The sequence below is a fragment of the Corvus cornix genome, chromosome 4A, assembly GCF_000738735.6.
Source record: "Corvus cornix cornix isolate S_Up_H32 chromosome 4A, ASM73873v5, whole genome shotgun sequence".
In the NCBI taxonomy this organism is placed as follows: Eukaryota; Metazoa; Chordata; class Aves; order Passeriformes; family Corvidae; genus Corvus; species Corvus cornix.
In genome coordinates this window covers 103,283-119,296 of record NC_047058.1, presented here as the reverse complement: position 1 = coordinate 119,296, position 16,014 = coordinate 103,283, and the positions used below count along the sequence as shown (strand labels likewise).

The following is a 16,014-nucleotide window of genomic DNA, read 5'->3' as shown; positions in this document are numbered from 1 at the left end:
TCTTTCCTAGGACCTAACTCACATCCTCCCTGCAATTTCCAGCAAATCTTCATTTTCTCTTTAGCTTGGGAACACAGCTGATCCATTCTTCTGGAGTGGCCCTGCGTCAATCAGGTGATTGTTGTTCCTTTCTTCTCTTTTTAGCTAAACAAACTCAATTTTTTCAGGCTTTGTTTTTTGAAAATACTTTTTTAGGGGTATATTTTATAAAAAGTTTAAACCAATTGTTCTTAAGCTGGGACCTCAGCTGAGAGTGAAGACATTCCTCCTGGAGTGGCAGCAGGAATGTGGAAGGTACCCTATTCTGGAAAGAAATGTTCCTGTTTACAGTGTCGGTGCCATGCCTTGGATTCATTAACCAGGTGGGATATCCTGTGGGAGCCTGGAGCTGTTTAGAAGGACTTTGGCTGTGCCAGAGCCTGCTCTCAGTGATGCAGCCAAGAGGTGGGTTGCTCCCTGCCCCTGCAGTTGGGGGAGTTATGGCTGGGTGAGGAGGGAACGTGGATGTTCTCCTGGCAGCTCCAGTTGAGGAAGAGGAGGTGAAATGTGAGTGTATGAAAGATCACAGGTGACTAAAGTCTACCTGGGCAAGTCCTGTCTGGCATTTTGAGTGTGCACTTCTCTCTGCTCAGCAACGAGCTGGGTGTGGGTTCTTGCCTCTTGGACAGTTTAAAATCCCCTGGCAGATCTCTATTCAATGACTTTATCTGTCCATTTTCATTTCCTTTCCTCTAAACCCAATTTAAAGATAAACATGGCAAAGCCCAAGGGACAGCAATGCACAGAGCTGCAGTGATGCTGGGGTAGCATGTTACGTCCCTTCTCTCCCAGAGCTTCTTCTCTCACAGCCTGCTCCTCTCTGGGGAGGCAATGGGGATGTTTGGGGCATTTCCTTACCCATCCCCAGGCCCAAGCCAGAACAGCAGCTGAACTCGCTCACTCTCTGCCCAGTGACAATGGCTCACCATTCTGGGAGGCTCTGCAGGGTGTAGCTATAGTGCTCAGCTCTCTGCCGTGTCCTGTGGGCTGCCCTCACCCCAACACCAATAGGGATCAAAGGAGAAATCCCCAAACGTCGATGTGAGTATTCTCCTTGGAAAAAGGGGCAATACGGTTTGGGAGGAAGGAAAGTTCTTATTTCTTGCTCTGCTCAGTCCATCCCAGCCAGCTGCAGGGTATATGAGAGGCTCAAGAAGACCCTGAGCCAATGCATCCGGCCTAATACGGGGTCAGATGCACTCCGTGGAAGAAAGTCCTTCCTGGGAGAGCTGGTGCAATGCAGGATGGTGATAGCAAGGTCCAGAGTATTTAAAAACAACGGCTGAGCTGGCTGAGCAAGCTGCCCTGAAGCAGAACTCACTCCAACATGCTGCTGCTCAGGCCCCACCATGCTCTGGTGCTGCTGCTTGGGATCCTCTCCCCACCTGCCACTATGGTTGCGCTTGCCCTTCATGGGTTCTGTGCTTTCCTGCACTGTTTTCACATTATTCCCTGCCCCTGCAGATAAGGAGGACATACATACCAGGCTGGACTTTGGCACTGGCTCAGGCCAGGAGCTGGAATTACTCCTGGTGCTCCCCTTGTGTGCTGTTCTGGCTGGCCCCCAAGTCACCTCCAGAAGGAGATAGATGGGGGTAAAATAGGTTTCTCCTCTGCTTGGACAGCAACAATCTTCATGCCCCAAGGAAACCTTGCTTGTTCCACATGTCTTCTTGCTGTCCTTTAGTATCCTATGCCAAAAAGTTCTTGTTTATGTAGTTTGATCCTGTTTGCTGCTGCTGTCTCCATGCTGTGTCCATGGATAGCTTTATTAGGTGGCCAGAGGTCCTGTTTAACCCAACACAGCCTTATTCCTTCATAGCAAGGTAGTGAAATAAACTGGTTTTTGCCACCCACAACCTGACTGGCCAGTGCCCAGCTTCTAACAGCATCTGTGGAATCCAGGGTCAGCACCCCTGGCATGCCAGGAAAGCCTGTAGCAGAGAGACTTGGCTTCTTCTGGGCTTTGGGGGGTCCTCTATTGCACCCCCATACATCCCTTCTGCCAGTCCAGTGTCCCTGCTGTGCTCCCAGTGCGGAGCTGTGCCTGTGATGTGAGAGCCACTCAGGAGAGCTGCTCTTCTCCTTGGTGCCTGTCAATGTTTGACAGCACAAACATTTTAAACTGCAGAGGGAAAGTACACTCACAGCTCCCCCGGATGGTTTGTACGTGATGCTGCCCTTCTCCTGACACAAAGAGCTCAGACCCCAGGGCCACGTGCAGCGCTGGAAATTTGGTCCTTGACATGGTGCTGGCATGTGGGCCATAGCCATCCCGTCCTGGCAGTGGAGCTTGATGGACTCATCTGCTTTGTGGAGCAGCTTTGCAGGGAACAGCAGGTTGGCTTTGACTTTCAGGCTCCTTTTTGTCCTGGTTAGCAGAAGACTTATACATTTTTTCTGTGGATAAAACCTCTATGTTTGTTTTCTCTGCACCAGAGATGACAAGGTATTATGTTGCCCTGACAGTGTCTGTCCTGACAACCCCAGGAATATTAGGGAAGTGTAAGAGAGGCCATGGCGAATGGTCTGGAGTGACTTACAGTGGAAGTTTCAGCAGAAGCAGGCAAGGGAGCTCTAAATGCAGCTTTTTTGATTTGCCAAGCTGTGTTTCTATCACTCTGGGTCCCACAGGATCATGTGTGGTTGTGACTTTTTCCAGCAGCAACAATAATGATCCCCTATGACAGTCCAGTGCCTGCCTTTGGCACGGCTCAGTGCATTTCTTTCTGAAAATGGGGGCTGCTGCCCAAAGGCTGCTTTCACCCAGAAGCTCAGTGAGGGGGTCTCTGATGGGTGAGAGGAGCCAGGGGGGTCAGACAGCTCATCGTGGCCCTGCAGCACCTGGGGCAGAGAAGCAGCACAAATGTTCTCACCACCACATGAAGCGAGGCTGCCCACAGCAGCCTGGGCTGAGCCTGGGGGTCTGAGGGTGGGTGGCTGGCTCTGGCACCCCGAGGACGAGCTGATGAGTGGGGACATGGGCTTTTCAGATTTGAATTGGGAACCAGGTTGTCTCAAAGGCTTATGAGACTTCACTAAGCTGCTCAACCAGGATGTGAGCTGGGAATTAGGAGCAGGTTATCCTCTGCCTCTCCAGGAAGGACTCACAACTGGTTTTGAGTCCAGCTGGAAACATTTTCCACTCTCTGGTGAAGTACATCAGCCCATTGACACATCGCTCAGTGGACAGGACATGATCTGCCCACCCCATGGAGCCAGGACAGCTGCCAGCCAGCTGCTCTCCCAGTGTGCCTTAACTAGAGCAGAGCAAAGGTGACACTCACTGCTGGGTGACTTTGGCAGGAGAGATGCTCAGCTCTTCTCCCCTAACCCTGTGGTACCAAGCATGGGTTGCTTTGCCCTTGCATTGCTCACTACCAGCTGTTTATCCCAGCCCAGTGTTTATCTCAGCCCCATTACTGCCAATCTTCCCCCTAATTAGTACACCCATAATTCACAGGCAGAAAACATCCTTTATTGCAGTGGTGACATTTAAACCAAGGTAGGTATTGGTTTGTTGCGGTATTTTTGAATTAGTTTTTAGGCAGTCAGCTTGTCTGCTCCAGCATCTGCTCCACATCTGTGACTGCAGCCTTCTCCATCCAGCTGAGAGGGAATTATGTGTGCAAGAGCAGTCAGGGCTTCCTTCCCAGCTCCTGGCTCACACCGCTAGAACTGCCGTGCCTGCCACACACCCAGCTGCATGCTCGAGGATGCTGCACCTGAAAGTTCAGTTCCTGGATGATTCACAGAAGATCTTTGTAGTTGATGTAAGTGGGTATCATATTCTTACTGGTTTTTTGGTGTTAATTAATAAGTCATTGCTGCTCTCAATAATTGCATGGTCTCTTATAGCTTCTGGTTTTCAGCTTTAAAAAAACACCAGCAAACAAACAAGAAAACCAATCTCAAATTCAAAATGAAAGGTTATAGTACTAATTGGTAAGTGGTTTTTTGGTATCAACACACTCCTACGCTCCTCTGTTATTGGCATTATTTATGAAGAAGGAGGAATGGCTTTTACTTATCTGGTGTCATCTTTAGTAAATCAGTTAATATGAAGTGATGGTCTTGACAAGTGTTGAGTTCTCTCATTTATCTGGTTGCCAGGGTAAACATTCAGCAAGAAAGTAAAGTCTGGGAACAGAATAAAAATAGCATATTTGTCCAAGTTATCCCTGGCAAGAAACATCTGCACACATCTCTTCCTGGGCATTCAGTTGAAAAAGAAAACTGTGTGGTTTTGTGAATAGCTGAGGAAAAATCCTCAGCTGTATCTTATTTTCTGCATGGCAGTGTCCTACAACACACTGTGAATAATAATTCACATTTAACAAATGGTAGCTCTGAACTGGGTTTAGAATGTTAGGTATTAATATCTATGGTGTTAGATTTATGCATATGTGTATAGATATAACTAAAAGCAGATATGTCTTGACTGTGTGTTGGAAGCATCTTTTTACAAGTGTGATTGGACATTTACTGTTGGTTAGGGTTTGATAATCACAGTAGCTAATTGAATTAGCTAATTCAAGTAGATTTATTCTAGTACTTACCTGCATCTCCTGTGGGACCAGAGTGTTTAATACAAAACAGGCTTTTTGTCAAGTTTTGTTGCTTTTCTGATATGGTCCTTGTTCTCTGGTTTATAGCACAGCCTGAAAACTGCTCTCTTGGATATACAGCTCCATTTCTTTGTGATAGTATTTTGCAAAAAAGTGGATTATAAAGCAATTCCATCCCTTGATACAGTATGGAAATTGTTTGATTTAGTTTAATTAATCTATCCTAGTCCAGGAGACAGCTTAAAAATGAGACTAGTCAATTTAAAATGCCTTCCCCTCCTCCCCCCATTGATTAGATCAGGTCATAGTGAGACACAATTTAAAAGATGCTGCTGGTACAATGTTGCTGCATTTTTTTCCATCTCTGTTTTCTTATTTGCTTGAAACACAGCACTATAGCTCTGCACAACATGTTAGTGCAGCAAATCGCTTCCATTAGAGGAAGTCCTGGTCATTTCCTTTTTTAGCATGCAATGGTATTGGAAACCCCTTTTAGGCATTTCATGCATTTGCTGCTGTGTGGGTACAACAAATGAATAGCTGAATTAGTGACTTCTCCAGTACAAAAGGACTGCTTTGGGCTAAGTTTTGAGCAGATATTTTAAGCAACTCTTCCTAAACCCCTTCTGACTTTAGAAAGCTCTTTTGAATGTGGAGTACTTCAGTATAATGGGAGGGAAAAGGACAAAAGAGAGAAAACACAGCAGGCCTGATTCCCCCTGCACCTCATGCTCAGTGTAAACATCTCTACCTGCCTCACATGGGTGTCACAGCTGCTGGCATGTGCAGCAAGGTCTCATTTCCAGGCTGCTTTGCATGAGAATAAGTTCCTCTCCTGGTGCTGGATGCTGACCCAGGAAGGCTTCTGCCTTCATCTGCATCCTTGCTGACAGTTGGGACTGCTGAGTTCCCAGGATTTCTTTCAGCTGAGCACTGGAGTTGGTTCCCAGGATGACAGGTCTGAGCCCCCAGGGCAGGGGAAGGAAGGGGCTTGGCAGATCTCTGAACATCCCCACTGTGTCCTCCCTGCTGAGCACCCCATGGCTGAGCCTGGGATGCTGCTAGGCAAACCAAACAAGCCCAGAAAAACCAGTTGCTGAGGCTGAGTGAAGGACAGAGTCTCCTGTGGTCATGTGTCCCTTGTAAAGCTGGAAATTCCTTGACAAGGAGGTGTGTGGGGCTGGTGGCAGAGGAGCGAGGGCACAGGGAGCCTTAGGGCTTTTGGTGCGTGACACCATGTGCTGGCTGCAGCACACCTGTTAGGGCAGGCATCTCCCAGGGTGGTGGGAAAAGATCACACCAAATCCCACGAGCTGTTGCTCACTCTTAAACTACAGACCTGGGTGTAGCAGCCTGTCCTATGGGGAACGCTACAGATAGGGGCTTTGCCGTTGGACTGCAGGTGCTGCCAGAGTCCCTCTGGGCACAGGGTCGTGTGTGTGTCCCATGTTGCTATCTACCTCTGGAAGTGCCTCTGGCTTTCTGATTCTGCTCACAGTCCCAGATGCTTTCACCGAGGAGAGGAGGAGCCGGTGCAGCCTCTCATTTTCACCTTCTACTCTGAGGTTTCTGCCTGTGGTTGCTCACCTGGTCCTGCATCATTCTCTGAGGCACATGTAGGCTTGGACATGGGACGAACAGCTCCACACATCATGCTTCTGCCTTGCACTGTGCTCCTCCAGCACAGCACCCACCTCTCTCACTTGGTGCAATGCACGGCTGATGCTGCTGAGCATCACTGTACCCCAGTGCTTTAGGCAGCACTGGCCTCAGCACCCCAAAATCCGGGACAGGACACCTGCAAGCAACCCTCTACAAGAGAAAGGCTGCTTCTAAAGCAGCCCCTGCAGCAGCAGGGCTATGTCTCCCAGTGAGCAGGTTTTCCTGGGTTTGGGACTGTTCCTGTCCCATGGTGCTTGCCCTGGGTAGTGGTGGGCTTGGAGCAGAGTGGGTTGCTCCCAGCAGACATATGGTAGGTAATAACCCAGTAGTGCTTGTCCTTCCTGGCTGCCTGACAAAGGCCAAGGCCTTTCATGCTAGAAAATGCTAGCTTGGAAATAAACATTTATAGTTGTTTTAATTACCCTTGTGATCCAGTAATTTTGAGGAGAACCAGGAGTGCTGCAGAACGAGTACTGTTATTACGCTATCACCTTTCTGCAGCCTTTCAGCACAGAGACTGCAATTTCATGCCAGAAGAAGCCCTGAAAGGTGGTTATTAGTGCGCATCGCCACCAGAAGCCAGGTCCCTCCAGTCCTTGCTGGGAACAGCCACTGCCACAGGGAGCCGCAGCCTCTCTTCCCCTCCATCACCCAAAATGCCATAATTTAGCAGCTGTCTAACCTGGCCTCTCTGCTTCAGCTTGCTTTTTGCAATAACCCATACTTCTTTTTGGTCTGCTTTTGACAAACTGATGAAGGCATATCAGGGTTTTGATGGGGTGGGTCACTGCCATCTTAATTTTTGGTGCTGTCTGGAGCATTTTCCAGAGTCAGGGGTCTCCTGGTTTGTTCTCCAGCTGTGTCATACAGCACGGCAACAAGTCAAGAAAACACCCTCCAAGTGCTTCTGTTTACTGGGAATAACTACATCCTGGCCTCCCTTATCAGCATGTAGTGCCACTTAATTCATATTGCTAAAACTCATGGATGACTCAGAGCCCATGGCACAGGATTTCTGGTCCTGTTGCTGTTAATCACCATTAACCATAATAGTAGCTCATCCCCGGTTGTTGGGGCACACGGACTCACTGCACATGTTTGAGGTCTGCTCCTGTTGGCTCTTAATTAAGCACGTTTGCCACGGCTGTCCCTGGTTCAGGCAGGTGATGGTCCTGGGGATCACTCACTGGTTTGCCAGGGACAGAACTGCCCAGACAGTGATAGTTGCAAACAGTGAGTCAAAACAAGGTTTCTTTTCTCTTGCTTTCCTTTCTGGTTTACGTTAATAAGGGAGAGAAGTGATGGGAAGGAATCTGATTCCCAAAAGCAGGGAACACAGCATGCAGTTGTCCTATTGTACATGCTGAAGACAACAGCATTTATTGAGTAAGGTATTGCTGCTACATGGTCAGGAAAGGGGTTGAAGGCAGGGAGCTGAAGCTTCTCCCTGTCTCTCTGAAATCCCATCATGGCTGCTATCAGCATTGCCTAACCTGTTGCTTCTGTGCTGTGTTTGTTTGCCAGCAAAAATCCTGTGGGAAAGCGCTCTTCAACCTCACCTGCAGCCACCTCAACCTTGCAGAGAGGGAGTACTTCGGGCTGGAGTTTCACAGCCAGGCTGGGAACCAGGTGAGTGCAGCCAGCAGTGCAGGGCCCCAGAGCAGCCATCGCCTGCATGGCTGGGGGATTGTTAGCACCTCCCTGAAATTCCAAATGGAGAACTTAAATAGAAAGTTTTGGTATGATGGCAGAAAAACCTTGAAGATGGGAGTTAGGAGGGGCATCACAAGCCCCAGTGATATCTACAGCTCGTGGGGTCTATCCATAGCCATCCCTGTGTGGCTGCCCAGCAGGACACTTGTCACAGCAGCCAAGCTGGCCAACAGTTTCATTTTGCATTCCACCATGGTGCTGCGACTTTTATTCCCCATCGGTTGTGCTGTTTATTCACCCAGCTCTTCACTGCTTCATTTCAGGTCTGGTTGGAACCACTAAAACCCATAACAAAGCAAGTCAAAAGTAAGTATTTCAAGAATAGAATTCTTCTAAATCACTACCAATGACAGTCTAGCACAGACACATTCATGCAATGTTGTTGCTTGGGGACAGGATCTCTAGCTTCCAGCACACACCTGAGCTCATTTTAGAGGGTGAGGTTGGGCAGGACTGTTTGCAAGGACACCTCAGTCCATACAAAATCCCGTGGAAATACCACTGCCTTTGCAATCTGGTATCTGCACCCTTTTAGGCTGGAGCTGTTCATAACCTGACAGCTTGGCAGAGGAGCAGGGGTGGCTGAGTGCCTGCATGGCCATGCTGGCAGTGTGACAGGCGCTGCTCCTGCATGCCCTCCTTTTCCCTTTGCAGCTCAGAGCAGCCCAGGCACCTGCATAAGGCAGGGTCCCCCCTGTGCCCCGCAGGCTCTGCCACTCCTCCCCAGCCCCACAGAGATGCTGCAGAGCCTGACCTGAATTCCTGGCCTTGACCAGTGTTAACATAGTGCCCCTTTCAGCACAGGCCTCTTTCCATCCCTGTAATATTTTCCCCAAGTACACAATGGCTGGGAGGTGACTGAGAGCTTGAGGCCATGAACCCAGTCTTTGCCATGGGGAGGCTGCAGAACAGTGTTTGCATGAATTTCCCTGAAAGAGGAAAGCCTGATAAGGAGCCTTCTCTTTCTGGGTGCACCACAATTGGAATTATTTCAGGCACCTATTTCCTTTACCATGTGCCTTCTGGGTGTTTTGTGGCAGTCAGTGCTTGCATAATTGCCTCCCTCCCTCCACGCACTTTGCCTTGGGCTTGGCTGCTTGTTCTCACTCATCCCACAAAAAACCTTTGCCCAAGCAGCCTCCTATAGGAGCTGTTGCACCTCAAGTGTTTGGAGGGCTGAGTTTAACACACAGCCTCAGTGATGGCAATTACACCAAGGCTCTGGCCATGCTCCCTGGCACCATTTCATGGAAACCCCCTCCCAACAGGCATTTTTGCAATTTAAAGAATTGCTGAGGCATTTTCTCTTTAGTACTCTTTAGATATAGAAATCCCTATTTTCGTCCACTGGTAATACTGGGGGCCTGGGCAGGCTGGTTTTGGGGATGGGGGGCAGTCTGTAAGTTTGTAAGGGTCCAGATTAATTTACTCTGTAAGGAGGCAGCATGTGTAAAGAGAGTTGTAAATGTTCTCAATAGACATGTAAAAGAAAACTTATGAAGATGTTGTGTTTTAAGATCCTAAGGAGGTTCTTTTCAAATTTATGGTGAAATTTTTCCCAGTGGACCCTGGCCACCTGAGAGAAGAACTGACCAGGTACAGCACTTGTTTTATTACTTTCTTACCACACAGTTCTGTGTTTTTGCAGTGTGTTAATTCTTTATCCACCGCAGCCTGTCTGTGAGCAGTGATTATCCTAAGTATCCTAAGTATACTGTTTACAGAACAAAACCAGAGGATATCTTTTCTTGATCCTCTGTTTTTAAACACAGTCCACTTGAAAGATCAGCTGTCTTATGAGGCTGCAATTTGTTTACTGCCAAATGCTTTAGCAGTTGGGCACAGAGTCTGACTGCTCAGTCCAGCTCCTGCCTCAACCTGTGTTCTGAAAGAACAGTTTTATTTTTAAAAATTACATTGTTAGCTCTTACAATTTTAGAGAAAGCATTGCAAACAGGGACTAAGAATAAAACCAAGACAGTGCTTCTGCAGAACGTCAGCCCAAAGAGAGGCAAATGCCCTCCAAAACAGAAAGGAATGTTAATTCTGAAATCTACTAATGAACATTTCAATGTACAGGGATGTACTGGTCATGGTGGTGCCCAGCTGCAGCCTTCTGCAGGGGCTGCATGCTCCTCCTGTGACCCTGTGGACGCGTATCCCATGGGTTGAGACATGGGAACAGGCATGGCCCTCGTGGTTCAGCCCAGCACCCAGTTCCCCCCAGGGCATGCTCCTGTCCCTCTCTACAGGTACCTCTTCACCCTCCAGATCAAGAAGGACCTGGCACAGGGGCGGCTGCCCTGTAGTGACAAGAGCACGGCGCTGATCATCTCCCACCTGTTGCAGTGTAAGGGCAAGCAAGTGCCTGCAGGGACAGTGCCCCTTCCCTGGGGACAGGCTTTGGCTGTGTAGCCAGGGGTTCCCACTGCACTGACCCCTCACAGTCTAATCCATGCTCTCCCTGTGTCCCCAAAGCCGAGGTGGGTGACTTCCATGAGGAGACAGACCAGCAGCACCTGGCCACACACAGGTACCTGCCCAACCAGGAGTACCTAGACAAGAAGATCATGCACTACCACCGGAGACACAGGTAAGGGCTGCTCCATACCACTGCCATTCACACAAATCCCCTGATGGAGTCTGCTGACAGGATGTTCCCATCAGCAGGCAAGGCGGGCAGTGGGGTGGGTGTGATGCCAGCACATACAAAATGGCATTTTTTTCAGCCCATTTCAGCATCTGCCTTCTCACTCATGTTGCTTCCTGTGCGTTCGTGTCTCCAGAGGGAAGACGCCTGCCGAGTCGGACATTCAGCTGCTGGACGTGGCCAGGAAGCTGGAGATGTACGGAATCCGCCCGCACCCCGCCAGTGATGGCGAGGGGACACAGATCAACCTGGCTGTGACACACATGGGAGTGCTGGTGTTGCAGGTGACCCCGGGGTTCAGGGGTGGCTGCCAGCACCCAGGCGGGGTGGCCTCTCCAGCTGGAGGTGACCCTTCTCCGCTTAGAGTGCTCCAGACTCTCTCAAATCCTACAAGAGGGCATGTGTTCCACAGACCTCGGGGGTGAAGGTGATGCTCTGGGATGTGGCTGTGGGGCTCAGCCCCACTGTCCCCCAGCACCCACTGTGTGTCACTGAACCTTCCCCAGCTCTGCTGGCCCTTGTCCCATGAGAGTGGTGGCCGTGTGAGCACATGTTCCATGGCTCTGTCACATGTGTTCACCATGGAATCTTCCAGCAAAAATAGCCTCCCACGTCTGTGCAATTACGTCACGCTGTAATCACAGCCGAACTGCACAGTAAATACAGACTTCCTCATAGCCAGCACGAGGCAGTGCTCTGCTCCTACACCAGCTGATTTCAACCTGGGAACATCTTGTCACAGCAAAAAGAAAAATATACCAAACATAAAACCTAGCTGTGGGTCTGCTGTTTGTAATTAGTGCTGCCAGACCCGGTTATTTTTTCAGAGCCATAAATGCCCCTCACGCATGCTTAGAGCATTTGTGAGTCCATTAAAATCTGGGCTCTCCCAGAAAGCTGAGAGAGTCCTGGTGCCACAGAGTGGAGTAACACAATTTATCCCGGTTCTCCCATGACAGTGTTTTGTAGCTGCATCTAACTTATTGCAAAATGGTAACAGGATAAAGTGTGCTTGCAGCCTGCTTAAAGCAGGTCTAAAGGTGTGGGGGTGAGCTGAGCACTGCTACACTTCCCAGCAAGGGAGGGGAGAATCTTATTTCTTTGGAGGGGTGATTCTGCCATGACATTTGAGCTGGCACAGATAGGACTCCCTGCCTTGACCTCTCTGAGGTTTGTCTTAGCATCCTGGAGTTTTGCAAAGAGCTTCAGCAGGCAGAGTTAAGCCCTGAACCTCAATTTCTACTTGTAGAGCCAGCTGATGAGGTGGTCAACACCAAATCCCAACACCCTTTCCCCAGACACCAGCAGGTCCAAGAGCTGCATTGGAGTTTCATGCAGTGTCCTGTGAGCTCAGGCCTTGGCCCACTGCATTTCTGTATTTATAGGTTGCTCCATCCAGCTATAACTGCTGTGTTTGTTCTTGCAGGGCAATACAAAGATCAACACCTTCAACTGGTCCAAAATTCGCAAACTGAGTTTCAAGAGGAAGCATTTTCTCATCAAGCTCCATGCAAACATCTCTGTAAGTACCACGCCACAGGCAGCTGCTGGGCTCAGGAGCAGACAGCTGTGGATGGAAGGTCAGCCACACAAAGTCCCCAATTTTGCATAAAATCCATTCCTGCTGCTCATGGGTGATGCTCCTTCTCCTTGAGTGTGACATGTGCTAGTCCTGTGTCCCCAGCGATGTGACAGTGCACTGCCTGGAGCCACTGACAGCCCACATGACCCTTTAGGGGTTCAGGAGGGCAAATGGCAGAGCTTGTCCCGTGCCCCTGACACCGGCTGTCCTGTCTCTGGCACACAGGCGCTGTGCAAGGACACACTGGAGTTCACTATGGCGAGCCGGGACACCTGCAAGGCCTTCTGGAAGACATGTGTGGAGTACCATGCCTTCTTCAGGCTCTCTGAAGAGCCCAAGTCAAAGCCCAAAGCCCTTCTGTGCAGCAAAGGCTCCAGCTTCCGCTACAGGTAAATTCCCAGGGGAAAACCGAATTGCTGGGGCCAGGAAGGGTCTGGGGATGTCTCTGAGCCTCCCCTTTATGTTAGCCCTGGCTGAATCCGAGGGGGTGATAACAGCTACTTCTCCTGGAGACACCCCTGCCTCAGTCCTGCTGCATCCCCTCATGTGGGGCACAAGGCCTACCCAGGGCTGGTGCTGATGGTGCTGCTCACATTTCTCCCTCCATGCTGCAGTGGGAGGACTCAGCGGCAGCTGCTGGAGCACGGGAGGAAGGCTAAGATAAAGAGCCTGCCCTTTGAGAGGTACTGAGGGCATGGAGTGGGGGCAGTGCCTGAGGGGACTGGGAAGAGGGGAAGGACCCTCCTGGCCATACATCCACCCATGCTCTTGTACTGCAGGAAGCACTGCACATCCCGCTACGATGAGAGGCAGTGCCGCTCCTCCCCAGACCTTCTGACAGATGTATCAAAGCAGGTAAGTCTCCATGGCATCAACAATATTTCCGTGCTGAGGTCTTGGCATTGCTGCCCCAGCTGGAGGAGCTCAGCTGCAGGCCAAGCCAGACCCTCAGCTCTGGGTGCTCTCTTCCCATCCTGCTCTGGGCACCCATCTGGCACCCACCCCTCTGTGCCCCACCCAGGTGGAGGAGCTGCGCCTGGCCTACGGCAGCCGGGGCTCGTACCACGCCAATGGAGTGCATGCCTCTGAGCCCACCCTGGACAGCCAGCGTCGGAGCTCCACCATGGAGGTGAGGTTTGCCACTGAGCTGGAGCACTCCAAGACTGAAGCATCCCCCACTTTCCTGCCCCACTCCAAAAGCTCGTCTGCTTTCCCCCTGCTCTACGCTGAGCTGGAGATGGAGCGGGCATGGGAGCCCATCGACTTCTTCGCAGCCAGGAATCCCTTGACATCCTTTCGGCCCCACCACCAGTTCACTGGGAACAGTAAAAGCACCTCTGTGGGCAACATGCGGGAGGTGAGCACCCGGCCGCTGGTGTACATGGATACACCCTGTCCCCTACCCATGGTGGCCCCGGCCCCGCCAGTGCTCTTTTATCTGGACAGGGCCCTGCAGTCTCCATGCCCTGTACCAGCTTCTGGTGAGGACACAGCAGGACAGGCTGGTGCAGGCAACCCCGTAGCAGCAAAACCCCCTCGACAGAGCCCAGGTGAGACCCAGGCTGGGCAGTTCCATTGTGAGGCTATAGGCACAGCTATGGGCACAAGCATGATGGGGAAGAACAGGTCACTGGCTCACTCCTTTGATTACAGCCTTCAGGAGCAGCCTCCCAAGCGGTCTTGGAGCCAGTCAGACATGAAAACCATCTGCTTCACCTATGGCTCCGAGTTCAGGCCCCTGGGGCCGTGCCCCGCACTGAGCAGCCGGAAAGGGGGTGTTTATTGGCACGTCCCAGCCCAGCAAGGGCTGGCTCCACGGCCACGGCACTCCACTGAGCGCTACCTGGGCAGCAGCACTGAGTCCAGTGACTCTGACTCGGACCTGCTGGCCACTGACTACTGCTCCCTGTACGGCCGCGTGCTGCGCTCACCCATGGCCCGCGTGCGGCTCTCCTCGGGCAGTCTCCAACTGGATGAGGAGGATGAGGAGGTGTCCTTTGCCACCAGCACTGCTGAAGAGAGGGTTTCCAGAGGGGCCTCCAAGTATTTCACCTAGATCCCTGACACCAGACAGAAGGAGCAAAGGTGGCTGGTGCTGACCCAGGGTCAAAGAATGGTGACACTGTTTGTGGGTCTGCTTACAGCTTATGAAACATTGATGGGATTGTGTTGTGTGAGTGCTCTTAGCTATAGAGGATGTGTTAATGGACATCAGGGTGTGTTCAGAAGTATTCAACCCCTGTACCACACTTGGAAGGTGGTTTGCCTCTGCCACCACACTTTGAGAGGGGGAGTCTTGCTTCAGCCACAGAGGCCAGGGATCGCCTAAAGCCCTGCTAAGCCCTTATGTCCTGCCCAAGATGATGCTTGGAGCTCAGCTGCTGGAGTCTTCTTTGAGGGGGAGGGAGAAAAAGAGACTTCTCACAGAATAGTTTCAGCTGCTGCTTTTCCCAGCTCCAGGGAAGCACACTGGAGGGAGGGTGTTTCAGGCCTTTTTGGAGAGGAGCAGGATGTTCATGAGAGGCTGCTCCTAGAGCTGATGCCATGCAGACAGGGAAAAAACCCCAGCACAGAGCCCATCTCCTCCACTTGCCTCACCTCCCTCCAGTGCTGCAGGGGGCACCTGGTACTCAAAGACAAGGCTGTGTGGCTGTCTTCTCCCTGGACAGTTTAATGGATTATCCTCCCCACAAACATCTGAGCAGCACTTGTCAAGCTTTTAGAAGCACCCCATGGTGAGCACTGAGAAGTGGGTTCATACTGTAGAGCTGTGCTTTGCTTAAGCTCATCAGCCATCAGCTCCTGGCAGCACTGTGACAGCCCCAGTACCCCAGTGCTCTGCTTAAATTTGAGGGAGAGAGATGCATAAGGGGGTTTTTTGGGGTCCTTTACTGCCCCAAATCAGTCCTCAGTTAAGCAGCAGGAGAAAGATATCAGGATAAAGATATCAGGAGCAGGTAGGAAAGGAACAGGCACCTTCTTGGAAATACTTTTATTACAAAAACTTACTATTACCCTAAACCTACATTAAATCTACTGAGAAATTTTGAGAATGATGACACCTCCCTAAGATTTTATAGGAGGATCTTGATAATTTTCTTTAAGAACAACCCTGTAAGTCTTTGTAGGACATGACTGTAAGCAGAGGGACAGCCAAGAAAATCCACGGTGGAGAAACCACTGCAGCCCTGCTAGAAAGATTTCAGAAACAAGGAAGCTGGGACAAAAAAAATAGATTAAAATGCAAAAAGAAGCGGGCGTATGGGTCCTGCGCACTCTGCTGTCCTTTGTTTTAGAAGGTGGACAATAAAAAACAGTTGTTCACACAGGAGTTTTCAGTTCCTCATTCTGCCCTGTGAAATCTGCACTCCCCAGTCCTGCAGGCACACCCACAGCACACCTTGCCCTGCGCTCCCCAGTTCCTGGGCAGCCCTCAGTGCTCCAAGGTGCTGGTTTCCCTCTCTTGCTCTGCTTCCTAGCTCCCTCTGTGCCTGTGCTGTCCCAGCAACTGGGGAGACTTGTGGAGATCCCTGAACGCTGCTGGAAACGGCCACATTCTTGGTTGGTTGCCCAAAGAAATGCATTAGCCCAACAAGTGAGTACATTTTAAGGTTTTTCTCCTAGTTACCCTGTGCTGAAGCTATGACCTGCAGTGATCCCTCATGCTGCTCTGGCAGATGTTCTATTGAAAAAAGGGATAATCTTTCTGGCTAGAGGGTTGTTTCTTCCCCATTCCCAAAGCTCTGTACCTTGGAAAGAGCTTTGAATCACCATTCATTACAACATTTAAGAATGGCAGT

General features: G+C 50.5%; 1 protein-coding gene across 6 annotated transcripts; it reads left to right on the top strand.

Moving 5' to 3' along the window:
* Positions 1-202: 202 nt before the first annotated feature.
* Positions 203-15,543, top strand: FRMD7 (FERM domain containing 7). 6 transcript variants are annotated; one of them, XM_019287748.1, is made up of 12 exons: positions 203-3,812; positions 7,794-7,898; positions 8,246-8,288; positions 9,545-9,578; positions 10,235-10,332; positions 10,461-10,575; positions 10,769-10,916; positions 12,059-12,154; positions 12,440-12,603; positions 12,829-12,897; positions 12,994-13,069; positions 13,236-15,543. In XM_019287748.1, the coding sequence occupies exons 1-12, from the start codon at positions 3,756-3,758 to the stop codon at positions 14,268-14,270; spliced, it is 2,040 nt and encodes a 679-aa protein (XP_019143293.1). In that variant the 5' UTR covers positions 203-3,755; the 3' UTR covers positions 14,271-15,543. The 6 variants fall into 6 exon arrangements, with proteins under 6 accessions (XP_019143293.1, XP_010400971.1, XP_019143294.1 ...); XM_010402669.2 differs by having other exon boundaries at positions 9,500-9,578; XM_019287749.1 differs by lacking the exon at positions 203-3,812 and having other exon boundaries at positions 3,823-7,898; positions 9,500-9,578; positions 13,236-13,764; positions 13,868-14,012.
* Positions 15,544-16,014: the final 471 nt, after the last annotated feature.